The 27,444-nt window shown below is 33.4% G+C and overlaps 1 protein-coding gene across 1 annotated transcript; it reads left to right on the top strand.

Annotated features, from left to right (window-relative positions):
• The first annotated feature begins 12,330 nt into the window (after nt 1–12,330).
• On the top strand, nt 12,331–23,368 carry LOC107426786 (kinesin-like protein KIN-7D, mitochondrial). The gene is made up of 25 exons (XM_016037067.4): nt 12,331–13,078; nt 13,224–13,321; nt 13,497–13,586; nt 13,842–13,894; nt 14,067–14,132; nt 14,582–14,635; nt 14,861–14,920; nt 15,625–15,703; nt 15,826–15,893; nt 16,412–16,468; nt 16,559–16,663; nt 17,003–17,107; nt 17,305–17,412; nt 17,515–17,646; nt 17,742–17,924; nt 18,380–18,580; nt 19,580–19,720; nt 20,033–20,152; nt 20,308–20,358; nt 20,503–20,550; nt 20,758–20,901; nt 21,268–22,005; nt 22,587–22,716; nt 22,806–22,916; nt 23,023–23,368. The coding sequence occupies exons 1-24, from the start codon at nt 12,738–12,740 to the stop codon at nt 22,889–22,891; spliced, it is 3,258 nt and encodes a 1,085-aa protein (XP_015892553.3). The 5' UTR covers nt 12,331–12,737; the 3' UTR covers nt 22,892–22,916; nt 23,023–23,368.
• The last annotated feature ends 4,076 nt before the right edge of the window (nt 23,369–27,444 follow it).

The following is a 27,444-nucleotide window of genomic DNA, read 5'->3' on the forward strand; positions in this document are numbered from 1 at the left end:
GGGGCACATCAAAACTGAATGTCGTAAGCTTCAGAATAAAAATAATGAAAAGAGTAAGGAACATGCCGAAGCCAGTGTCGCACATGAGGAAATTGAAGATGGAGATGTTTATTCAGTGACTGAGGATAGTTCGGGCAAGTAGGGATGGATTTTGGATTCAGCCTGTTCGTTTCACATCTGTCTCCATAGGGATTGGTTCTCTTCTTATGTTCCGGTGGATAAAGGTGTTGTGCTGATGGGAGATGATCATCCTTGCTGTGTCATCGGCATTGGAACTGTAAGGGTGAAGATGCATGATGGAATTATCAGAACACTATCTGAGGTACGTCACGTTCCAGATATGTCTAAAAATTTAATTTCTTTATCTGCTTTGGACAAGTCTGGTTGTTCTTTTTCTGGTGGAGGTGGAGTTTTGAGGGTTCTGAAGGGTGCTTTGGTGGTGATGAAAGCTAGCCTGGTTGGTACATTATACAGGCTACAGGGTTCTGTGGTAATGGGGTCGGCTGCTGTTTCAGTGTCCATGTCAGATTCGGATGTTACTCGTTTGTGGCATATGAGATTGGGCCATATGAGTGAAAAAGGTTTGGCGATGTTGAGCAAACGGAGTTTGCTTGGTGATCGGAGTATCTCGAAGTTGGAGTTTTGTGAACATTGTGTGTTTGGGAAGCAGAAGAGAGTTAGCTTCAGTACTGGAATTCACAAAACCAAAGGTACTCTAGACTACATTCATTCAGATCTTTGGGGACCCGCACGTACTGCTTCTAAGGGTGGTGGCAGATATATGTTGACCTTCATTGATGATTTCTCTAGGAAGGTCTGGGTATATTTTTTGAAGCACAAGAATGACGTATTTGCTATCTTCAAGCAATGGAAAGCTTTGGTAGAGAAGCAGACGGAAAGAAGGGTGAAGCGCCTTCGTACAGATAATGGATTGGAGTTCTGTGATGGTGTTTTCAATGAGTTTTGTAGAAACGAAGGGATTGTTAGACATCTCACAGTTAGACGAACTCCGCAGCAAAATGGTGTGGCTGAGCGGATGAACAGAACTCTTATGGAGAAAATCCGATGCATGTTGTCGAATTCTGGGTTAGCACAGGAATTGGGCAGAAGCAGCTGCTACAGCTTGCTACTTGGTGAATCGTTCTCCATCGGCAGCAATCGATTGCAAGACTCCTGAAGAGGTATGGTCTGGAAAACCTGCTAATTATTTAGATTTGAAGGTGTTTGGATGCCCTGCCTATGTTCATGTTAATGATGGTAAGCTTGAGCCTAGATCGAAGAAGGGCATATTTCTTGGTTACCCGCAGGGTGTAAAAGGATACAGAGTTTGGCTTCCTGATCCAAAGTCATCTAAGGTTGTGATTAGCAGGGATGTTGTGTTTGATGAGATGGCAATGCTGCATCCAAAAAAGGAGCTCGTTGTTTCAGACAGTATGCCAAAGCAGGTGGAGTTTAGGGTGGAGGAAGTAAGTACTTCACAGAATGGTTCAGTTTCAGGCCCATTTGAGACACCCACTCATGTGGAAGAAGAGAGAATTGAGGAGGTGCAGGAGCATTCGATTGCCAAGGATAGACCTCGCAGGGAGATCAAGAAGCCCTCTAGTTTAGCTGACTATGTCACTTTTGCTTGTGTTGCAGCACAGGAGATCGAGAGTCCCAGTGATCCTTGCAACTATTATGAAGCCATTTCATGTGAGGATTCTGCAAAGTGGTTAATTGCTATGCAGGAAGAGGTGGAGTCGCTTCATAAGAACCACACTTGGGAGTTGGCATTACCTCCAGAGGGTAAGAAGATTGTGGGATGCAAGTGGGTCTACAAAAAGAAAGAAGGCATTCCTGGTGTTGAAGATGCGAGGTACAAAGCACGTCTAGTAGCGAAGGGGTATTCACAGGTACAGGGAGTTGATTTTAATGATATATTTTCCCCTGTCATTAAACATACTTCTATTCGTGCTTTGTTAGCGCTAGTTGCTATGCATGATTTAGAGTTGGAGCAACTAGATGTGAAGACCGCTTTCTTGCATGGTGAGCTTGAGGAGACAATTTATATGCAGCAACCCGAAGGTTTCGAGGTTGAAGGAAAAGAGGATCATGTGTGTTTGTTGAAAAGGTCCTTGTATGGTTTGAAGCAATCCCCTCGTCGGTGGTACAAGCGGTTTGATGGGTTTATGGTTAGCCATGGCTATTCTAGAAGCCAATATGATAGCTGTGTGTATTTTAGGAAGTTGGAAGATGGCTCATTTATCTATTTGTTGCTTTATGTTGATGATATGCTGATAGTGGCCAAGAAGAAATCCGATATCAACAGATTGAAAGCAGAATTGAGTGGTGAATTTGAGATGAAAGATTTGGGAGCGGCAAAGAAGATTCTTGGTATGGAGATTGAGAGAGATAGATCTGCAGGTAAACTTTTCTTGACTCAAAGATCTTTTGTTGAGAAAGTTCTGGAGCGTTTTGGAATGAAGAACGCTAAACCTGTAAGTACTCCATTAGCTACTCATTTTAGATTGTCTGCTGATATGTCACCACAGTCGGATAGAGATATTGAGTATATGTCACATGTTCCTTATTCTAGTGCTGTTGGTAGTTTGATGTATGCTATGGTGTGTACCCGTCCTGACATTGCACATGCTGTTAGTGTTGTGAGCCGGTATATGGCTAATCCTGGCAAACAACACTGGCAAGCTGTCAAGTGGATTCTAAGGTACTTGAGAGGCACTACTAACACTTGTTTAGAGTTTGGTGGAAGTAAGGAGGGTGTAAATGGATATGTTGATGCAGATTTTGCTGGGGACCTTGATAGAAGGAGGTCCACTACTGGTTATGTATTTACTCTTGGAGATACTTCTATCAGTTGGAAGTTTGTTTTGCAAGCAACAGTTGCACTATCAACTACAGAAGCTGAATATATGGCTATAGCTGAAGCGGTGAAAGAAGCTATTTGGTTAAGGGCGTTGATAGGTGAGTTGAGCTCTGAGCAGGAGAGTACGGTCATCAATTGTGATAGTCAGAGTGCTATCTATCTCACTAAGAATCAGATGTTTCACGAGATGACAAAACATATAGATGTTCGGTATCATTTTGTACGTGATGTTATTGCTCGTGGAGATATTGTTGTCAGCAAGGTGAGTACTCATGATAATCCTGCTGACATGATGACCAAGGCACTTCCAGTAGCCAAGTTTGAGCATTGCTTGGACTTGGTTGGTGTTTGTTGTTGAGCTTTGCCTTTAGGGGCTTTTATGGAAGAGGATGGCAACTTTTATCGAAGATTGGAGTTTTGTATGTTTTTTTTTTTTTTCCTTATATGGAATTCGTGTCAAGGTGGAGATTGTTAGAGTTAGTGACCCGAATTCTTGTTGACCCGACCCGAAAAGCTTGCGGTGCGACCTATTTGGTGAAACTAATTTTGGAGAAAAATTTGGGGCTCTGTGGTGGAAACGGAGGTCTCGGGCCTATAGGCCCGAGACCGTAGCCCACCACTGAGCCCGACGGGGGTGCGGGGGCAGCGCCCCCGCGATATGGACCCGTTCAATTTTAAGGTTTCTTCCGTACTATATATATATATATATTTTTGTTCGGCTGTAATTGGGGATTTTTAGGGTATCTCAAAATTTGGCTCACCTTTGTACCAATCTTTCGATATTGGATTTGCTTCTCCCTGCCCGTGGTTTTTTCCGTCAAGGGTTTCCACGTAAATTGTGTGTTTGTTCTTCGTTTTCTTTGTTTTCGTTGCTATTTGTTTTTCTCCCAATTTCGTAACACACTCAGAACGATAATGACCGAACTTATGGCACCTGTAACACTCTATTTTGGATTTGTCAAATTCACGTCCTCTGCCTCTTCCATAAACAATTGATTGATCATCAGTAGCTTCTGAATATTGCCTGCTTCCATCTCTATTCGTTTGACCTCCCCTTCCTCTACCTCTACCTCTACTCCTTCCTCTTGAGTTAACGGACTGAGCATAAGTAGATTCCTTTAAAGCTTGCTCATCTATGGTTGTGCTACGGTTTATCTTCTGTTCATGAACTATTAAAGAACTTTGCAGTTTATCAAGTGAGAGTGTATCAATATCCTTAGATTCTTCAATGGAGCAAACAATATAATGATACCTTGAGGCTAATGAACATAGGATTTTTTCAACAATAGCCACATCTTCCATTTTTTCACCATGGAATCTCATCTTGTTTGCTATTCCCATAGTCTTTGAGCAGTAACTAGTTACTTCATTTGTAGAGTTTCAAAGTCCTTTCTCAAAGCTTGAAGTTGTGCACGTTTCACTCTTGATGAACCTTGATATTTTTTCTTCATTGAATCCCATATTTGCTTGGAAGTATCTTTGCTAAGAATTGTCTCCAAGATAGCACGATCAATTGCCTGGAATGAGTAGTTTTTTGCCTTCAAATCCTTTAGCCTCAGGCCTTCCAACTCTGTCTTTTGTGCCTCTGTTAGAACAACACTGGCTACTGGTTCTGGTACACTAGAATCAACCACCTGCCAGTATTCTTTGGATCTAAGGAAATTTTCCATTAACATGCTCCAATGATCATAATGACCATCAAAACGAAGAAATAATGGTTGTACAAAATTTTCAGAGGCCATTTATTACTGCTGCAATTAACAAAGAAATAAGTATGATATGGACAAGTAAAGCTTTTCACTATTGAAACTCTCCAACTCACCGTACTGGCTCTGATACCACTGATGCAAGCTTTTAAAAATAAAAATAATAGAAAGAAATAAGAGACATATGAAAACCTCTTGCATAAATTGATTAAACTAAATGTCTTTAAATAGGCAATACACAAGCTAAGAAAAAGCAACAAACCACTACTAGTTTTAAACGTGGACTGACCACTCCTGCTCATAACAGACTCCTAAAACATGCCACAATAGATTCCTAAGACATAGATAAAGTAGTAGACCTCCTATTGACCAAGTCTTTTACAATTATTTGGATAACAAACAATAGATACTCCTATTGACCGGTCTATTAATATAATTTTTAACATTTTTACCATGTCTCATGGGATTGGTAAGAAAGAATGAGGCCGGAATCTCTGTTGATTAATGGAAGTGGACAATATGATTAGCCAATAAAATTTCCGAAAGATTTAATGCACCAAAACTCAAAAGAATGGTGTTGTTCTTCATGTATTCTGTTTTTCTTGCTTTTAAAAATTGCTTACCAATGGAAGTTGAAAATCTATTTTGATGGCTCTGTATGGTCCTAATACTGCAGAAATTTGAACATCTGCTTTGTGGGTTCTTGATTGAGACCTATGTGTGTTGGATCTACGTTTTCGATGCTTTTGAATGTTTACTTTAAGTATTCCAACTCTTACCAAATGGTTTAATTAATTTACCAACAGAGTAAATAATACCAATCAAGCATTCGCAGATGATTTTTTTTTTTTTTTTTTCTTCCGTTTCTTTTCTAACTGAATTACACAATTAAATTTTTGCTTGGGTGTTGGGTTAAGTTACAAGAAGAAAAGAGTAGGCATGGTGTTGGGCATTGCCGTATAATTAGATTATTTTATATAGAACCCTAATTCTAGAATATAGTATCTGAAAAGTTGGGATATATATTTTTTTATTTTTAAAGAAAATTATGGATTGTAGTGCATATCCGTTTAATTTAATTAAAGATAAAATAGGTAAAAATTATTGGTATAGCTAGCAAAAACAAATTTTAAAATGAATATATATATATATATATATATATATATATATATATATATATATATTATAATGCAGCAGATATGTTTTATATGGATAGAACTTTCCTTCGAATGCTCACCTTAAAATCTGATTCTAAAACTTGTTATATTGTCAAATTTCTCAAATAATCAACCTCACAATTTTAACAAACACCTAAACGACTTTAAACTCTTTTACAGTGACTCCCGGTATCATACTACCAAACAAGCCCCGAAAAAGCCTTGCTAAAGTTAGGGATGCCATGCAAAAAGGAAGAAGATTGTGAGGGTAGCAGTGAACGGACTAACATTGGGTTTAAGCCCGTTAATATAAGGCCCAGTATACAACTTGGCAAAATAGTCTTCTCATTGTTAAAGCCAGAAGGCCCATAACATAATCTGAAGCATGTATGTAGCAAAGCTGACAAATCATTGGGATTGGGATAAGAATCCCAAATACCTTCTTTTTTCTTTTCTTTTCTTTTTTTTTTTTGCTTTGTTTATTATTTGCCTGAATTGGAATCTGCCTGAATTGAGTTTCGTTTTTCTTCTTGGGGCTCCCTACATAGTGTTTCAAATAATTCTTTTATTTTTTTGGTAATGTGTTTCACATAATTCCCTGTAAGCTTACCAAGCCAGATAAAATGATTGGAAGGAATCTGATTGGAGTGGAACCCACGTTGCAATTGCCAAAAATAGGCCCAGTTGCACGTGATCCACTTGTTAAATATACTACCACAAAGTAGAGGGGTGTGATAGCTAAATAGCTTCTGGTATCAATCACAGCTCACAAGCCATCCACTAGGACCACCATAAAAGCATCAAAAGAAAAGTCCCACTACATATGCCAAACAAGAAGGCCTTACTAGGAGCAATTAAGTGCTGAGACCCAGCCATTTTTTTGTATCCTTGGCTTGCACTCATGCACATACCGAATAGCAATTGCATGGAACAGAAATTGAGTGATGCAAAACAGATAATGTAAAAAAAAGTAATAATTTTTTTTTTTTTAAAAAAAGCAAAAAAGAGCTTGGCAAATGGGCATGCCTTTCTTCCGTTTTTTTTTTTGAGTAAATTGAATTTTCTTTTTTCTTTTTCCTTTTTTTTTTTTTTTCCTTTTCTTTTATGGTAGGTTGGGCAGATAAAATAGAGCAATCTATGGGATTATGTTGTTTTAGGACCCACAAAGACATCTTACCTTTCTCTTTATCTGAATTTAAGGGTCTAAATCTGAATCATTGGGTGGAATTTGAGGTTCCAAAAAGTTTTTTAAAAAAGGTTCATTGTTTCCTTCAACTATATTTGCTGATTAGATAATAAGAAAAAAAACGAAAATAAAAGACAAGTAAAAATGATGGAAATATACACCATTCAAACCTTGAACCCCATTGTACATTCTTTTCTTTTCTTTTTTCAATTTTGATAAAAACCTTGACCCCATTGTCGGCTAGCTATTACATATAAATGAACCACTAATTTCTTCTTGTATTTCACACACACACACACACATATATACATATAAAAAAATGTTGTTATCTTTGGTAATTAACAATGTCATATAATTACCATGAGTCAATGATCAACCTATGACTATAACTCACATTAAAGATATTGCAGGGAAAAAAAAAAGTTATGCCAAAGGAAAAAGTGAGATGAAAATTGTTTATATTTATATATATATATAGGACGTGGTTAAAATGTTGTCCTATAGCATATAGATCTGTACAAAAATCGATATTTAAAAAAAAAAATCAATTTATTGTAATAATGTAATAATAAAATTAATATTTTTTTTTTATCAATTTTAATACGGATACATATATAAACAATATATAAACAGATTATATAATAATATTATTTTTATATATTTAATTACATAAATAATTTTTTTTATTTTTTTTTTTTGGGGTGAATACATACTTTATAATTAGTAACAAAAGAAAAAGTGAAAAATTAAAACATATGCACGTTGTTTAGTGGACAAAAATCACAAAATCATTCATGGATTTGAATCCGTATAACAGACATGACTACGAAGTTCCAACTATGCACTCCAATCAAAACATTATCAAGCATCACCCAATTCACCTGTTACATGTGGCAGTGAAATTATGATCTGTTATTGTTGTACTATCTCTTCCAGAGCCGGATTGAAAACAATTTTAAATAGTAAAAAAAATTTAAATAGATTTATTTTATTTTTTTGTTAATATTGGATTATATAATAGTTTATCTTTTACATAAATTAAGAAACAAATTTCAAGAGCTTATTCGTTGAAAACTTGAAATAGGTGTTTATTTCTATATATTATTTGTTTTAAGAACAAAATGTCGGCATATAGCGAAGATGATATAAACAAAATTTTTGACGTTATGTTTTATTTTTTTAACCTGAAAAACAAAATCTCCATTATTGAACATTCAGAAGCCGCCTTACTCCACCTTCGTTTATTCACAGTCTCGAAATATAATATATAAATGACTTAAGCCATTTTCTCAAAATATTCAACTTCAAATTGATTTGTTCGTCGACCTATTCTAATTTCCACAGAGAAATAACAATAATTCTGAATTGTTGTGCCATTACCAACAGAAGGGGGGAATATAAAATTGTTTAACAAAGCTGAATAAAAAAATACAAATATTTAAAAGATAAAAAAAAACTACAAATGAAGTATGTAAGTTTAAAACCCTATTTGAAATAACTTTTAATTGTATTGTATTTGGTTACAACTTTTGTTTCTTAATAAGAAATTATGAGATCCTTTCTAATACGCTTTTATGAGTTGTTTTTGAGCCTAAAAACGTTTAAAAGAATAAAAAAAAAAAATTAGTATTCCACAAGTTGTGCCAATGAGGGTCTAACTATTGAAACAAATATGATTTGATTTAGCAAGAAAGTTGACTATTTCAGGGGTTTCTTCAACGCCATGGTATTTGCCAGAGACTTCTGTTCTTATATATTTAATGAGTTTTTTTTATTTTTTTTAAATCAAGTCAGGTAAGAAAATACAATAAGTGATTCATGTGGTTGGCGAAAGAGGCCAGCAACCAAAAACCAATTTCACAATTCCTGGACAATTCAATTATTTATTTATTTATTTATTTTAGATCGAGTGCAAATAGATGCATGTTAATAACCATGTACGTGAGCAAAAGTCAGGTGGTATGCCAGATATTAAATTCACGAGAGGCAGATACGGTGGTTGATCAATCAATCAACTCTATGTATTATTTCACGCGCCTTTCCTGATTCGAATACCATTATTACCACCGCATCAAAAATGTGCCCGTCGAGGATGACAAAAAGACGAAAATGGGTCCACCGCGAAATCAATACGACTTGTCTTCGGCGTCACTTTCATTAGTCCTGCTTGTGAAGTCAGGAAGGTGAAGATACCCCCACATCCCACCCCATCACATGGGAGAATATCTTCCATCCCCACCGTTCAATTTGTCCTGTAAACTTGATCTTTGATTTTGTCTCTTTCAATTGGGCAAGCATTTCCAAAAAATAATTTTGGGTCTTTGTTATTATTAATATTATTGTTACAAAAAAGATTATGCACTATTTGATTTTGCATATGTATATATTTTTTCTATTCAAGTAAAGCTATTGAATTTGTTGATTACCTGACTTATCTTTAATGAAATTATTGTTTATGTATATATTTTTTTTCAAGTAATACTATTGAAGTTGTAGATTACTTGATTTATCGTTAAAGAATTTGTTGTTTGTTTACGCAATTAAAGGCTTAGATGTGATATTACCCCAAAAAAAAAAAAAAAATCGTAGATGTGAAGGCAAATTTATTACTTTCAATTATTTTGTTGGTTATAGAATTATGTTTATTTTATTTTTACGTGTGTGTGTGTGTGTGTGGATATAAGTCAAATAACATTCATGGATAAATTAAATTTGTGATAAATAAATTAAATTCTTTTAATAGTATTGATACAATTTTTGTTGATTTAATATTTTCCTACTTAAATGATAATGAGACTTGATATTTATGGACCCCATCGTTTATATTTATATATTATTATTTTTGATCGACTTCATGAATTTTGTTAAACATTTACCATGTGTTGTGTATTAAATAATATTAAAACTTGAGACATAATCCAGCAAAGTGAGAAACTTCATAAATAATTTTATGTAACTATCATGAGAGAGACTGGTAAATAAGTGAAACTGCTCAGCCAAAAAACACAAAAAGTGAATTGGAATGCACATTTTATTTTATATGCTATAGAGCCATGTCGTTACCCTTTCAATGTTTACTCAGGGACTCCATTAATTAGTGGCTGTTATTGTGCCTACGGGCAACTCCACTGATTAATGCTTTCTTAAAAATAATGATCCGAATTTTTTTACCTTCAATGTCATAAAAAAATATAATAATAATAATACTAATAGCGATGAATGTTTCTTTTTTAAATAATAAAAAGTATATAAGTTTATTGTATGTTGACATGCAAAATAAAGCTTATAAAACCGTTATTAATTTATATATGATTTTTTGTTGAAAATATAAAAGATTGTAAGAGTAATCAGGTGGAGTAACATACAAGTATTCTAAATTTTATTATTTGCCATTGTAGCTGATAATTTTTGAAGAGACTATATTTTAGTTGGGACATATTTTTATTTTGTTTTATTTTTTAACATTAAAACTGTAAAAATAAAAAGTAAACTATTTAATTGATAACTATTTATTTATCAAAAAAATTTATTTAAACTGTTATTTGCAACGTAGATTTTATTAACAACAGTAACAAATAATATTTTTTCAATCCAAGTAATTCACAAACTCTATCAAAATATTTATTAAATGATCTTTCAAAATATATATATATATATATATATATATATATATATATATATATATATATATCAAATGTATGAAATATGCATGTGGCATTATTTAACTCAATCATATCATGTTACATCTAGCATTGCTTTTATTGGTAGTAATAATTATTTTTTGGGTATTGCTACGGTTGCTCTTATTCATAATTCATTTTAGAGCAATGTTATGATACCAAAAAGTTTACTAACTTCTTAATTAAGTGTACATGTATTATTATTTTATTGGTTGAAATATTAATATGACTTAGTTATTGGAAGAATAATTATAACTAAAGATAAACAAATAACATTTGACACACATGTTAGTAGACTAACCGATATCCCTATTATTGTTCTTCATTTTTATTGGTCATTGACCAACAATGTCTAAAAAGAAAATCCAACCGATTTGTGACTGGTTTTCCTAAATCAATAGTTAATAAATAAAACGTTCTCATTATAAGGTTAACATTTTAATTTTCAAATGTTAAAAAAAAAATTTAGAATCATTTATCGGCATCTTATTACCATTGACATTCGTACAATGCATTTTTAATAACGGTTTTGTAAATAATTAGTTTTTGTTTTTGAAAACATATTTGCACGTAATTAATTAAACAATATAGAATTACAAGATAAAAATCAACCATAAGATGAAGACAAAATAAAAACAAAAACAAAATAAAATAACATATCCACACATGAGACAAAATAAAAAAGAATCTTTTCATCACAAAAAAGAAAAAGAAAAAGAGAGACCAAAAAAGAATCTAATGTTGTAGATATAGAATTGGTAGCTATAATTATATCATATGTTTTTGCTCAAGAAAACATAAACTTTATAAATTAGGTTGTCACCCACTCACCATCCAATTAATGATGAAGTGCTTAGCAATAAGGTTTTCCTTCATTGTTATTTTCCAGATAAAGTTGATAGAAGGGTAAGGTTAAAATTAATTAATTACTTCAAATTTTTGTTACAGTAAATTTAAGTATTTACTCATCAATAAATGATATATAGAATGAGCAATTCTATTACCCAAAAAAATAAAATAAAAAAAGAATGAGCAGTTCAAAATTTATCCGTGAAACAACTAAATAATATTAGTTGGATTTTTAAAAATACTTCCATTTAAAGTAGTGACTGACAAGTAACACACAAAACAAGAATTCAAATTATATGCATATTCCACTAATTTGGAAACGAAATGTTTAAGGCAACAAGAATGGGACCCACTGGATTTTATATTCGGAAATCCCACGAGTCAATGTGACGTGTCGCCTTTTTCATCCTCCGCTGCCAAACAACACGTTGCTTTTCCACCTCGCAAAGCTCAACGCCCTTTTTAAGATTTTTGTTTTCTTAATCGACTCGGCGATGTCGAGGATGTATTGGCAAATTGAGGCGAATTCATTTTACTCTATTGACCCATGCTGAATTACCAAAGAGCCCAGAACGGACACGTGGGGACAAAAGGAGAGGAGTAAAGAATGTCACCTACTCGCAGCGGAACAAAACGCACAGTTTTATCATCATATTCAGACCGACTATTTGTGAAAGAAAATTAGGCCAATCGGCGGCCGCAGTTATTCCCGCTCAATTCCACGCGTATTTTTCAAAGCGCCATCGCTAATGCGCGGGGTGCTTCCACCAAATTTAAACTAGACCCTCCACGTCATCACACAGTAATTTCAATTTGAAACATTTTTAACTCAAATTTTTTAAAGAATAAAAAAAAACTAAAAAAAAAATAAAAAAATTCAAACTTCAACAATCACAAGACATCGCTCTCTCTCTCTCTCTCTTTCTCTCTCACACATACACCACTCAAAACGGGCTTTGAGTCCCTCTCTCTGCAAGACTGCAAGTCTCTTTGTCTTAAAGAAGACGAAACGACTAGCTTCGTCTCTCACATACAGATTCACAGACACTATCTCTCTGCATTTTCTCATAGAGACTGAGAGAGTAGCTTAAAGCTTCGAAGCAAATAAAATTATAATTTTTTTTAAAAAATAGAAGAGGAAGAAAAAAAAAAAAAAAAAGAAAGAAAAGGAAACGATGTTGTTCGCTTTTGTGTGCCAAACCATGTGAGCTCTGACACATTCTCTGCTTCTTCTTTTTCTTTCTCTTTTTCTTCTTCTATTTGTTTGAAGTGTTTTCGTCCGAGTCACCGACTCAGATGGCATCGTCGTCTCGAGCACGGAGTAGCTCGCCGTTCTCGCATCGGAAACCTTCGACGCCGTACTCTTCCACTTCTTCGTCTTCTTCGTTTATGAACGGCAGGCTAATGCCTCGTTCCTGCTCCTCTTCTGCATCTTCGTATTTCAACTCGGGCGGTGGACTCGGGTCCCGATCCATGACGCCGAGTCGAGGTCGTTCAGATTCAATGCAATATGGTTCGCATGGTTATGGTGGTCGCACACCGGTGGGATTTGCTCCCGAAGAGCTGATGTTGGAGCCGTTGGATACGTCTAGGTCGGGGGATAGCATATCGGTGACGATTCGGTTTAGGCCTCTCAGGTAATGGTAGATCTAAGGGTTGTTGGATCAGATCTATGGGGTTTGGGATTGTGAGAATTTGGTACTGTTTTGTTTTCTGTGGTTTTATTTTCAGGTAATGTGATTGAATGGTTCGGTTTTTGTTTTTGGGAACTTGTGGTTGCAGTGACAGAGAGTATCAGAGAGGAGATGAGATTGCGTGGTACCCGGACGGGGATAAGATTGTGAGGAATGAGTATAATCCTGCTACGGCTTATGCATTTGGTGTGTTTTCTTTTAGAATTTGGGAGTTGTGTGATTTGAATTTGAAGCTAATTTTTGTTTTGGCGAACTCTTAAAATGCAAATGGCTAGTTAATGTGCTGTTGGAATTGGTTTGCATTTTGGAGTTATAATTTTCATTTTTTTGGTTTATTTTTTTATTTTTTTGGTTGTGGCAGATAAAGTTTTTGGACAGCATACTAATTCTCAAGACGTATATGAGGTAGCGGCTAAACCTGTAGTAAAGGCTGCCATGGAGGGTGTCAATGGTATTCAATATTCCTTTCGTAGAAATATAGAGGCCAATTCATGAATTCATCTCTTAAAATGTAAAAGATAGCAATCAAGATTTGAACAATTTAGTTGGAAATCTGGTAAACTAGAATTTTTTATCTTAATTCCACAGGTAAACCTGAGTAACTGAATTGGAAACTCCTATGTGTAATTTTATTTCATTTCTAGTTTTGGCCATAATTACATTGTGAAACGGAATGGATTTAATATATTTGTTATCTCAATTGCAGGCACGGTTTTTGCTTATGGTGTGACAAGTAGTGGGAAGACACACACTATGCATGTATGTGCCCAATGCCAATGTAGAAAACCCCAAATGTGGAATTTTAGGGGTTTGGTTTTATATGGCTTATCTTGTTTCTGTCCCCAATTCTCAGTGTTATTTTATCTGTCATATATCTACGCATGTGTTTAATGCTGTTGAATTGACCTGTTTCTTCTTGTAATTTGCACAGGGAGATCAAAATTCTCCGGGGATTATACCATTGGCTATAAAGGATGTATTCAGCATTATACAAGATGTGAGCGCTTATCTGAATTTTATATTTGGGATAATATGGGTGTTAATGATCTTCTTTTCTTCTCCTCTTTGTTGGCCATTTGAATTTTACACAAGTATAGTTGTCTTTAGCATGTTCCAGTCGTTTTTGTAAAATTATAATTTTAAATATAAAATGTGTTACTTTTTAGTGCAATAGTTTTCTACTTTATTGACTGAACTCCCACTGTCCATATGAAATTATATTTTAATACTTGGTTTATTGCACTTCTACTTATTTGACGGTCCAGAGATTTATGCACAAGATTTGGAATTTGTATTGTTTATTTTGTATCTTGTAATATTTATTATTGGTTACTGACTTTCTGCTCTTGGTCATGGATGCTTTGTTCTGTCTTTGGTAATTTTGACAACAAGCTAGCATAAGTTGCCTGCTGTCATGACTAACAAATATCTGCTTGCTCATGACAGACTCCAGGAAGAGAGTTTTTACTGCGCGTGTCATATCTTGAAATCTATAATGAGGTTAGTTGTATTATGCAGATCAACTTCATGATATGAAACTTGGGTATATAAGTGGCTTTTTTTTTGGTTCAGTTACAACACTAATGGTATAAGAATTTACTCCTCTGAGGCACATTCTTTTTATCTTTTTGGATATGGAGTGTATCTTTTGCTAATGTTATATGTTAAAATAATTACTTTCATGTGTGATATATAGTTGATTTGGCGTTATGCTTCTGATATCAGGTGATAAATGACTTGCTTGATCCGACGGGTCAAAATTTACGTGTTAGAGAAGATGCACAGGTTTGTATCTTACCTTCTAATCAAAATTTTTATACAATCTTTTTGTGTTGCCTTATTTCTGTTATCATTTATTGTTTATGGCTCACTTGCTTTCTATTGTCTTCCTTCTATTTTTCCTATTTCACCTGTAGATTAGCTTATGCTTTTTTGGACTTAAAAATTGTGGCTTGCATCTCATTGATTTAATAATATGTTTTATGATTTTTTTTTTTTAAATTTGATTCACTATAATGTTAGGTATAATTTATTTGTTATAAAATTTTGATGGAGTTTGTTTTCAAAGAATTAGTTTTCATGATTACTGTTTGATAGATGCTAAGGATGTACTATGGAGTTAGGAGATGAAAAAAATGGTCTTTTAAGGGTGATAGGGATATAAATAAATTTATTTAATTCAATTCATAATGAAATATGAGATCACCATTTGTTTTCTGTAATGGGGATTATCACTCTTGCCGGTTTATACATTGCTTAGAATAATGAGTCTAAACTATTGTAATGTGAATATATACTTGGAATTGTGGATTCTACTTCCTATCAAATATGACATAGACTACACTAGGCACTATGTAAGATTTGTTACCCATTAGGAAATTTTTTTACTTGTAATTATCTTTTCCTCATTTTACATCGACAAGTATGGTATTAAATTGAAAACTTTGATGAATTTATGGTTTGTTGGTATAATTGTGTTCCACTATCAGGGTACTTATGTTGAAGGTATCAAGGAAGAAGTTGTTCTGTCCCCTGGGCATGCACTTTCTTTTATTGCTGCTGGGGAAGGTATTTTCATGAAGGATAATTTGTTTGCAATGATAATATTCTAAGAATGTTGGACATTCAAAAGTTTTAGGCAATGGGTTTATATTTGTATTTATTTTTTTGATTGGTGTTTGATAATGCAGAGCATCGTCATGTGGGATCAAATAATTTTAATCTGTTGAGTAGCCGAAGTCACACCATTTTCACACTGGTTAGAATTTTACATAGTATCTGCATTTGTTCTTCTCTCAACTATCAAGTTATGGTTTTACGTTGATTGAGTTGGTTTTGTTTCCTGATTTATTATTACTGAAATTGTATTCAGTCCATATAAATTATGTTAATTTGATCATATCAATCTTAGATTCAGACTATGGATCTATCTTTCATCAATATAGAAGACTAATTTTAATCTCTTAGGCTTAGAAGTATGCATGTGCAGAGCCCCCTAGTGCATGTGCATCGTTGATGATAATTTCACTTTTCTACTTTTTTATCCTGTTGCCAGTTTTGATGATAAATGAACAATGGTGGAGATTCTTTAATTGTTATTCATTTTTCTGAAACAGATTATTTGAAGTATTTACCTAGTTTTAATGACTTTGAGACATTGAACAGTAGTCAGGACATAGCTGGTTTTCATTTTAATGTGTACTTGTTTTGATTTAGTTACTTGTGAATTGACATACTGCCCTACTCTCTGACATTTACCTGCCACTGTATTTGCAGATGATTGAAAGTAGTGCCCATGGTGACGAATATGATGGAGTTATCTTCTCTCAACTTGTATGGTTCAAATGAAGTGATGTTCTTACTCTAGCAATGTTCATATACTGTCCAAGTCTTGTCTGAATCATTGCTTTTATCTTTCTTCAGAATCTGATAGATCTAGCTGGATCTGAAAGCTCGAAAACTGAAACAACTGGGCTACGGAGAAAGGAAGGATCTTACATAAACAAGAGTCTTCTTACTCTTGGAACTGTAGGTGCCTCAAAATTTAATATGTACTAAAAATGGCAATAACATAATCTCATCACTGTTATTTTTTGCCCCCCATGGAACATCAAGCCTAGGCATGAAAGGTGTTGATAACTATTTGAAAATGTAGTTATGGATTCGATGATTTCTCTTGGCATAGGTGTTGATAACTATTTGAAAATGTAGTTACGGATTCAATGATTTCTCTTGGCAACATTATGCTTAATATAATTTTCATTTTTGGCTGACATTTGTTTGGATGACCTTATCTTATGATTATTTCTGTTTATTTAAAAATCATTTAGAAGTTGATTTATTTACCTGTGTTGTTGCAATGTGAAGGTGATAGGAAAACTGAGTGAGGGAAAGGCATCTCATGTTCCATATCGTGATTCTAAGCTTACTCGTCTTTTACAATCTTCATTAAGTGGGCATGGGCATGTTTCAGTAAGTTGATTTGTCACAATCATTATATTGTTATTGAAAACAAGTATATGATTTTTATTTCTATTGAAATTTGATATTAGAATGAACAGTTCGTTTAATTTAAGCTTTGGTATTTGCCTGGTCAATTGATGTGCTGAATCATTTTGCAACAAGAGGCGTTAAATTTCTTTCTTTTTTGTCTTATATGATATTCCCAGCTTATATGCACCGTAACTCCTGCATCAAGCAACATGGAGGAAACACATAATACATTGAAATTTGCAAGCAGGGCAAAACGAGTAGAAATATATGCATCAAGGAATAAGGTTTGGTTCTAGCTCAATATATGAATAGATTTTGAAAGGCAATGTTTATTTTGATAAAAAAACTTGATGCTCATTCTTTCTGCTTGTTTGAATATTTTTCAGATAATTGATGAAAAGTCTTTGATTAAGAAGTATCAAAAAGAAATTTCTACTCTTAAACTAGAACTTGATCAGCTAAGGAAGGGTATGCTTGCTGGTGTCAGTCATGAGGAGATTATGACCTTAAGGCAGAAGGTTTTGTTTTTCTATTCATATGATGTAGTTTTGACATGATACGTTATGAGTCTGGTTAAGATTTACTCATCATGTTTATTATATTTGGCAAATAGTTGGAAGAAGGTCAATTCAAAATGCAGTCAAGACTTGAGGAAGAAGAGGAAGCGAAGGCTGCTCTTATGAGTAGAATTCAAAGGCTAACAAAGCTCATTCTTGTTTCTTCAAAGAATACAATTCCAGGATGTTTGAGTGATATACCCAGCCACCAACGGAGTCATTCTGTTGGTGATGATGATGTGAGTTCCCTTTTCAATTATTTACAAGAAAACAAGTGCACTTTATTTGATCCCTGTTCATTATTTGCAGTACTGTGGGCTTTATAATTTGATTCCCAACTTTAAAATTAGTTTAGGCATGTGAGAAAATTGATATTCATTCATACTGAGGGAAATTAGACATGGTAGAAGTTTTATTTTCAAGATTTTTGGAGTTAATTTTGATTTGTGATCTTTTACATCCATATGGATAAACATTTGACTTGTGACTGCTTGGCTGCTTTGTTTAAGCAAAGTAACAATTTAATTGCCTCACCTTTGTAATTCCAGTTATTTTCTAGCTTTCTATAATTCTTTCCAGATTTTAATTTCTCTTGTAAATGGTTTTTACTTTCTTCCAAACTTGACTACCTCCACTTGTTTGCTAGTGTGGAAAACATGATATGAAATAATATTTCATTCCTATTCTTTGTCAGAAACTGGATGGAAGCCGTGAGAGTTCCATACTTGCTGAGAATGAGAATCTGGACTCTCCTTGTCCTGCCTCAGATCCATCTTATGAATTGAAGCATAGAAGATCTTCCAGCAGGTGGAATGAAGAACTCTCACCAGCTAGTAGTACCGTTACTGATTCAACTCAAGCGGGTGAACTTATCAGTGGTTCAAAATTGCTTGCCGTATGTTCCTGCTATAGTTGTTGTTTTTAATTGCTTATATGTGAAGTACATATCTTTTTATTATTTATAGAATTTATCTTTTGCTGTGGGGTTATCATGAATAGTTGTTTTTCCTAAATTCTTTAGGAAATGCAATGGCCTAATAGTCTTGCTTATTAAGGACAAAATGTTTGTTACTTTTGTCTTTTGTTTAAGAACATTATTTCATCAATCCATATGAAGGGTTGTATAGATTTCTTTAGTTTCTTGTTTGAAGTGGCTGCTAAAATATTATTTCAATTGTATTCAATTGAGATGGGAATTTATTTTTTAGTTTTCAAGAGGTAGTGTTCGTTGTAAGCTTGGTGGTGAGATCCCATTAAAAACTTCTATTGTGTTGTGGTGAGACTTGTTATGATTGGGATAATGAGACAAAAATAAGCTTGGTCATAATTCTTCTGCTTTGTTTTGTTTTTACCTGTTATTGAAGCTCTACCAATGAACTTTACTGAAAACTACTTACCTTTAAGCAAGTTCCCTAGTCTTCACTCTCTCTCTCTCACACACACACACACACACACACACACACACACACACATTCATGCACATATATGCACACAGTTGTACACATACACCCTCACACTCAAACAGAGATATACGCATAGACAAAATTTTGTTTGATTGTTCATGTGTTTACAAGAGATCATGTGGAGGTGTTCTTGAAAAATTACTTCCTAGTTCCTGGAATTTTTTTTGTTTTTTTTGTTTTGGTATTCTTGAGTAATTTTTTGGTAGTCTTGAATCAAGAAATCCTAGATGCCTTTTGCTGGAATTTTTTGGAACTTCTGCATTAGTACATTTGTCTTGGAACTGCAAGTTCATGTACTAATCCCTTCTTGGAATTTCTGTGGCTTCTCATTTTAGGGTTCTGTATATCTCTATTGAATCGCTTTGTGTCCAAAATTAAAATTCTTCTCATCTATATTTTGATGTTTTTCTAACTGTCATATTTTATTTTAGGGTGGGATGTCAATGTCTGATCATATAGACCTTCTTGTTGAACAAGTTAAGATGCTTGCTGGAGAGATTGCATTCAGCACAAGCACCTTGAAACGATTGGTGGAGCAATCTTCTAATGATCCGGATAGCTCGAAATCTCAAGTATATCTTTCTTCTTTCAACTACATTCTCATCATCTTGGTCTCGTCAACTTTATGTTGATTCTTGTTTCTTAACTTAAATCAATGTGGTTGTATGCATATTCTAAGTAATTTCTATTTTCAGTTTATCTTCATTTACCATAAGAGTTATTTTTTCTTTTTCTCTATCTCTTTCCTGTTTATCATTCTTATTAAGGTGTCTACTAGTGATATTCTATTTTGTATCCCACATCTTTAAATTCCAGCAGTCACTTTAGATGTTTATTATTATGTCTTCATGACTAATCTGACATTTACTCTTTCTCAATTACAGATTCAGAATTTGGAACGTGAGATCCAAGAAAAAAGAAAGCAAATGAGGGTTTTGGAGCAGCGTATTGTTGAAAGTGGTGAGGCATCAATTGCTAGTGCATCTATGGTAGAAATGCAGCAGGTAGCTTTGAATTCTTTGTCAATCACATGGTTCCAATTTGTTTGTATAGCTCATTTAAATTCTGTTGTTACATGATTTAAAAGCAGTGTTGTTTGATTGTCATATCATATATAAATATGTCGGTTTATGTTTACTTCTTTTGGTTGTTGCTACAGACAGTAAAAAGATTGATGACCCAGTGTAATGAAAAGGGTTTCGAGCTGGAGGTGAGTCCTTTGTTATCATTTATGTTGCAATCTTTGATGGACATATGTAGGAAAAACCACTTCTTTTATGTGCTATTAAGATAAAAGAATTACTATTATACTGCAACAATAGGAATATTTTTCTAAGCATAATTTTGCATGCAGATAAAATCCGCTGACAACCGTATTCTCCAAGAGCAACTGCAGAATAAGGTCAAAATACCATTCTTTTACTTATGGTGTTTTGTCTAATACGATTTTATTTTGTTGCATCCAATACTTTTGAAGCCTTTGGTGATGCTGTTGATAAAAGAGGCCGCTAAAATACTAGTTAAATAAAGATTTAATCTTTGGGAAAAAAAATTATCATTCATGTGTGATTTTGAAACTAACGCTATTTGTTAATTTGGTTATTTGCAGTGTGCAGAGAACAAGGATTTACAAGAAAAAATAAATATACTAGAGCAGCGTTTGGCTTCAGTAAGTGGTGATAAGTCACTGTCATCTGAACAATGTATGTCCGAGGAATATGCTGAAGAGTTGAAAAAGAAAGTACAATCACAGGTGCTTAGTCTGGATCAGTATTAACTGTTGCATTTTATAGTGGCATAAATATGAAGTTTCTTCACAAGATTTTATTCTTCACACAAGATTTTATTTCTTCAACATCCTCATATTTTGATGTGAATGTTATAGTCCTTGTCTTTATGGTTCATTATGTAACAGGTCCATGGCAGTATGATTTATTTGTAAATTTTGGTATATGAAGGTTTCATTGTCAAAGCAAGATTAGTATCAACTATTTTGCTAAACTTATTTGCATTTGCTTGGTGTTTGTTTTAATTGCTAAGGTGTTAGAAAGCAAGACTTTTTTCGCATGTCATGGATGCTCCTTTGGAATTAATTGATGTTCTTGTTTGTTTTCTTCAGGAGATTGAGAATGAAAAATTAAAGCTGGAACATGTTCAACTCTCCGAGGAAAATAGTGGTTTAGGAGTCCAGAATCAAAAACTGGCCGAAGAAGCTTCATATGCTAAGGAACTAGCCTCTGCTGCAGCTGTTGAGTTGAAGAATTTGGCTGGTGAAGTGACAAAGCTCTCACTGCAGAATGCAAAACTAGAAAAAGAATTGTTGGCTGCTCGAGAGCTGGCCAATTCCAGAAATGCAATTGCACAAAATGTTAATGGTGTTAACCGAAAGTATGGTGATGGAATGAGACCTGGGAGGAAAGGGAGACTCTCTGGTCGTGTTAATGAATTATCAGGAATGCCTTGTGATGAGTTTGAATCGTGGAATCTTGATCCAGAAGATTTAAAGATGGAACTCCAGGCAAGGAAACAGCGAGAGACAGCTCTTGAGGCTGCCCTTGCTGAAAAGGAATTTGTAGAAGAGGAATACAGGAAAAAGGTTGAAGAGGCAAAGAGAAGGGAGGAGGCTTTGGAGAATGATTTAGCAAACATGTGGGTGCTTGTTGCAAAGTTGAAGAAAGAGGGTGCTATTCCGGAGATGAATGGTGATGAGAGACCGAGCGAAGCATCAGAAAATATGAATGAACTGAAAATGAATGACACTGTCAGTTCTACAGTTCCTAAGGAGAGGCAAATTTCAGATATTTCTGAACCAACTGATGAACCTCCAAAAGAAGAACCTCTTGTTGTCCGCCTTAAGGTATCACTATATTTTGCATATATCTTTTAACTTTATTTTGTTGAGATTGTTTCTTAGTCCTTCATTCATTTGAGTCCAGGATCCATTTGTTTTTGAAAAATTATTTGAAGTTTAGCTAAACCAAGGCTCCAAGGCTGAAGGGAACATGCAGTAAGATGTTAGTAGATTTGAGGACATATAACAGGAAGCATACTAAAAGATGTGAAAAGGCAATTGCTATGTAAAATTTACAAAATATTGTTTGCCGAGTTCATGAGGTCCTGAGTTACCAAAACAGTGTCTGCCTTTCTTGCTTGGGATTTTTGTCTTCCCATAATTGGTTTTTTCTTTTCTTTTTTTTTGATGATTGACTAGGCTGTGCAATATGTTCAATGGATTAGCTCTGGAATTGGCATTGGAAGCTCAAGTTTATAACCATAATGTCTAAAATAGAACAACGAGAATGAGGATTTTATAGAAAATATCTTTTTATTTTTATTTATTTTTTATCTCATAGAAAACATTTGTTGGAAAAAATTTGCTGCTCTACCATTTAAGTTGAGGACTACCAGAGGATTTGAACATGTTACACTTATTCTCAGGCTCGGATGCAAGAGATGAAGGAAAAGGAGCAAAAATACCTAGCAAACGGAGATGCTAATTCCCATGTGTGTAAAGTATGTTTTGAGTCACCAACTGCGGCAATTCTTCTGCCATGTCGGCATTTTTGTTGTAAGTTATTTTTGAGCTTGCACAATGTTACTAACTACTCTCCATTTTCATTTTATATAGCGGTAATGGTCCTTTATGTTCTTTTGCAGTATGTAAATCTTGTTCACTTGCTTGCTCTGAGTGTCCCATTTGTCGCACAAAGATTGCGGATAGGCTTTTTGCATTTACCTCTTGACGCTGAGTTGCACCCTCCAACGAAGGTTTACACAATTGCTTAAGCCAAGATCACTTGCTTTCTTCTATGGGTATATACTATTTAGTGAGATATTAACATTTCTTTTTTTTCTTTTTTTTTTTTTTCCACAGGGTTTGTCGTCATTTACTTGTTTCTTATATTCTGTGCAAAAGTGGGTGCAGATTAAATTCTTTCATTAGTTTGCCTGTATGTATTTGTGTAAAAGGTATATCAATATTTTGTTCCTCTTCCCTAGAGGTTGTACAATAAGGGACAAAAATGAAAAAAATAGAGAAAGTGGGGGGAAAAAAATGAAGGGAAAAAAAGAAGGAACTATCACATTTGGGAACTTAGACGCAAGATGTTGCTTTTATTTTTTTTAAAGATGCAGCAGAATGTGTGATTGGTCCTATGTTCATTGCCGTGTATAGAAACAATATAATTGTGCTTAAGGAGCAATGCAATTTCCTTTTGCAAGGTGTTTTATTTCTCTATTATATATTAATTTTATTTTCGTGATTATTTTTTGGAAGACAATGCCCAAGTTGGTTAACATTTCTATTATTCCATGTGCCATGACATATCTATGTTTTATACTTTTAAAGCAAAAGCTTTAGAAAGTGCTTTTCATGAAAAGATACGTTTCACATCCTCACGCTTTTACACTTTTTCAGGTTGGTACTTGGAACCAAACTGCTTTTCTTGTAACAGAAATTGATGCCATTTTGTTGTAGCAAATAGGAAAAGAAAAAAAATTCTTGAAGAGAACAAATGGAAAAGAAGAATAGACGAAACATGATTTTTTTTTTTTTTTTTGAATTTTCGTTAATCCTAAGGATTGCAGGGGGTACTTTCTTTTTCTTTTTACCTTTTTTTAATTTTTAATTTTTATTTTTGAGTAGAGATATAAATAAAGGGTAAAATTTAGTTTACTTAAATATTTATTAAATTTGTTTACCAAATAATAAATAATATGGTAATATTTAATAAAATTTTTAATTTTCATTTTAATTTTAAAAAATATTTATTTATATATAAATTATATAAAAATATCAATCAATAATACATATTGATATATATATATATCATTTGTTAAATGTTTTGGTAATTATTCATATATTAATTAAGAAACTTATTATTACTTAGTTATCAATGAATTCAAATGGTATCTGACAATTTAAATTCCCATAAAAATGTTTAGTTTTTTCAAATTAAAATTTTAAAGTAAAATATTAATATGTTACTAAATGTCTGTTGATGATAAGTGGCAGTACTTATTAATTAATTACTCAAAATCAGTTCGATTTTCGTCATTTACATTTTAGACTACGAAATTATTGGCTGTCGGTTGACAACGAACTAGCTCGGCTATATTTTTTTTGTTTTTTGAGTATAGGTCGGCTATATTTAATATAGTTTTTCTCTTATACTTATTCTAACTTGTATTTCATTAACAACAACCACAAAAAAAAAAAAACCTTGTATTTTCGTACACTGTTGGTGAAATGATTTGTATACAATAGGGCAGAAGCCTAACATTGTAGATCATTATTGGTATTTTTTGTTAAATAAAAAATAATTAGTGAATTTAGTATAATTAATTAATTATTTATGGGGGTCTTTATAAGCCTATTGATTTATCCATATTTTTTCTATTATTATTATATTATTTAATTATTATTATTTTGTGTGTATTAAAAATTAATGAATAAGTCTGACTTACATAGACTATAAAAAAATCTATGACAAGTAAACAGATATATGATATACAGTATTTTTGAGATTATAGTTTTCAGAGATCTGAAAATGATTTGAAAGTAGTATGTCCATAGGCACTACTTTACGTTGTTTTCTATTTTGCAAGATTAAACATTTAATTTATCAATGACTGCATTTGGATGTTAGTAATTTATGATTTATGGAATTTATTATGTATGTTCTAGATCCGCAAATTCTAACAATTGGTATCAGAATCTGGTTAATATGCATAATAAATTTTCCTTCCAATTTGTCTTCATTGTATTTTGATTATACTCGGATTGCTACTATATGTTTTATTCGGCCATTGGTCTTTTATTGTGTAAATTGATTACACGATGATTATTTTTTAATTATTTTTCTCCTTATGAATCTGTGGTTCCAGAACTCAAATATGTGATTTACATTGCTTCACATTAATTTTTCTTTTCTTTTCTTTTCTTGATTTTCTATACATGTGTAAATTATAAGATTCAAGATTATGTAGTCTGTATATACATGCCCGATTGCTTTTTCATTAAAAAAAAAAAAAAAATTGAAAATTTTCCTTTAACTAGTTGTCGGGTTCATATGCACAAATTATGTAAATTTTGTTTTAGTTCGAATTAAGACCTGGGTTTTGTTGTATTTTCCTTTCTGGATTAAATGTTATAATTTTTGAGTTAATTTGGGCTGAAACAATTCGAAATAGGGTATGAAACTTGTTTAAATGCCGAATTTCATCTTGTTTAGGTGTTAAATTTTCTGGGGTTTTGGTTCAAATTGAGTTGGGGAAATCGTGATTTACAGGTAGGTTGAGATGTAGGTGGCATGACCCGTTAAACAGGAAACCGGGTGGACCCGTGATCGGGCTGTGGGAAGAAGAAGACCTGAACGACAGGTCGTATGGTGCATTCTGCTGACACCAGCAGCCGAAATACCCAAAAAAAAAAAATAAATAAAATTGGTTTGTTTATTTATTTATTTGTTTATTCATCTATTGTTCATTATTATAAAAAAAAAAAATTTGTTATATATTTATTTATCTATTTGTTTAATTATTCTATTCTAATTTTCTTGAATTAAATTAAATATCTATGCTTGGTGAATTGTATCGTGTTAGCTTTCTCTAAAAAGGCTTTGTGCCTAGCTAGTATAGTAGTATGAAATTTTAGGTATTTATCTATCGTGAGACTTATTTTATCTGCATTATGTGTACCAATATAATGTATGTTGGCATAATGGATGAGATGTTTTAAATTTGCCTATTTCATGAAATTGCCAATATGTTGTTTTTCTCCCACTTATTAAACAGGGTCTATACGGGTAATTAGGCTATCATGTCGGTGGTTTTAGTTGCTTTGTATGACGTCTAGAATGGCAATAGAAATTGATTAAATACCACGAATCGCAGGTTCTAATTTACCCTGTCGGTGATTTAGTTCAATGCATTTGATTGACTGTCCTTGGCTCGTGAAAGGGTATCTTTAGTGCTATAAAGAGCCTATCGATATTGATTTTATGCTTTGTTTTGAGGGGTTGAAAAATAGTTATTGTTTTATATATATTAAATGCTTTGTTTTGTTTACTATTTTTACAGTTAGTAGCACTCCGAATATTCTGCCTATGACTGCCATGATGAAATTGGATGAGACAAACTATCAGAAGTGGAAGAAGATGTTAGTTATGAATTTGACCTTTATGAAATTGGATTTGACTTTGGAGATAGATTCACCAGAGATACCAACTGATGAAAATTGTAGGCATTCTAATAAGTGCTACATGATGATGATGGAGAATTATATGGATGAATCAATTTATGCAAGTATTCCAAAGGTGGAAACTACAAAGGAACTTATTGAAGAGATAGGAAAGAAATTTATCAAGTTTGATATGAATGAGAATCATTATTATTTGGACCTTTTGAATAATACTAAGTATGATGGAATTAAAGGCGTAAGGGACCATATTATATTACTTTTTCTTTATTATAATAAGCTGAGGGACCTTAAGATAGATATTGGAGAGGAGTTCTTGACCTATTCTATAATGAAGAGTCTTCCATCTTAGTTTGATAACATAAGGTCTAGTTTGAATACTAAGAAGGAAGGTTGTAGCTTGGAGGAATTGACTGCTATTCTTGTAAAAGAGGAGGATGATATTAAGCTAAGCAAGTCGAGATCCGTTGCTATAGTATCACATAAGGTAGATAAGTCCAAGAAGTTTTTCCAAAAGAAAATAAAGGCTGGACAAGGATTCAAGCCTAATAGGAAGAAATTTACTGGTATGAAGCCTAAAGGGCCAAGGGGTGGAGCTCATCACATAGGAGAAAGGAAAGAGTACTTCAATGGAAGGTATAGCTATTGCAATAAAGTTGCACACAAGAAGATTAACTGTTGGCATTTAAAGGGAAATCAAGAAAAGAAAGATAATATTTTAATGATTGAAACCAATATTATTGATGTGCCTATGAATATTTGGTGGTTTGATACTGGAGCAACAATTCATATTACAAATTCATTGCAGGGAATGATAAGGCTAAGGGGTCCAACCAATCTTGAGGAGCATGTTTATATAGGAGATAGCTCAAGAGTGAAGGTGGATATCATGGGATCAATCAAGTTGAAGCTTGCCATTGGATATGTTTTAGAGTTACATCAAGTTTCTTATGTACCTTCAATAAGAAGGAATTTATTATCTATTTCACTTTTAGATAATCAAGATTTTAGTTTTTTGTTTGTAAATAACAAAGTTGAGATGTATAGGAATAGTAAAGTTGTTGGTTTTGAAGCTTTATGTGGCAATTTATATAGACT

This window comes from Ziziphus jujuba, chromosome 9 (assembly GCF_031755915.1).
Source record: "Ziziphus jujuba cultivar Dongzao chromosome 9, ASM3175591v1".
NCBI lineage: Eukaryota > Viridiplantae > Streptophyta > Magnoliopsida > Rosales > Rhamnaceae > Ziziphus > Ziziphus jujuba.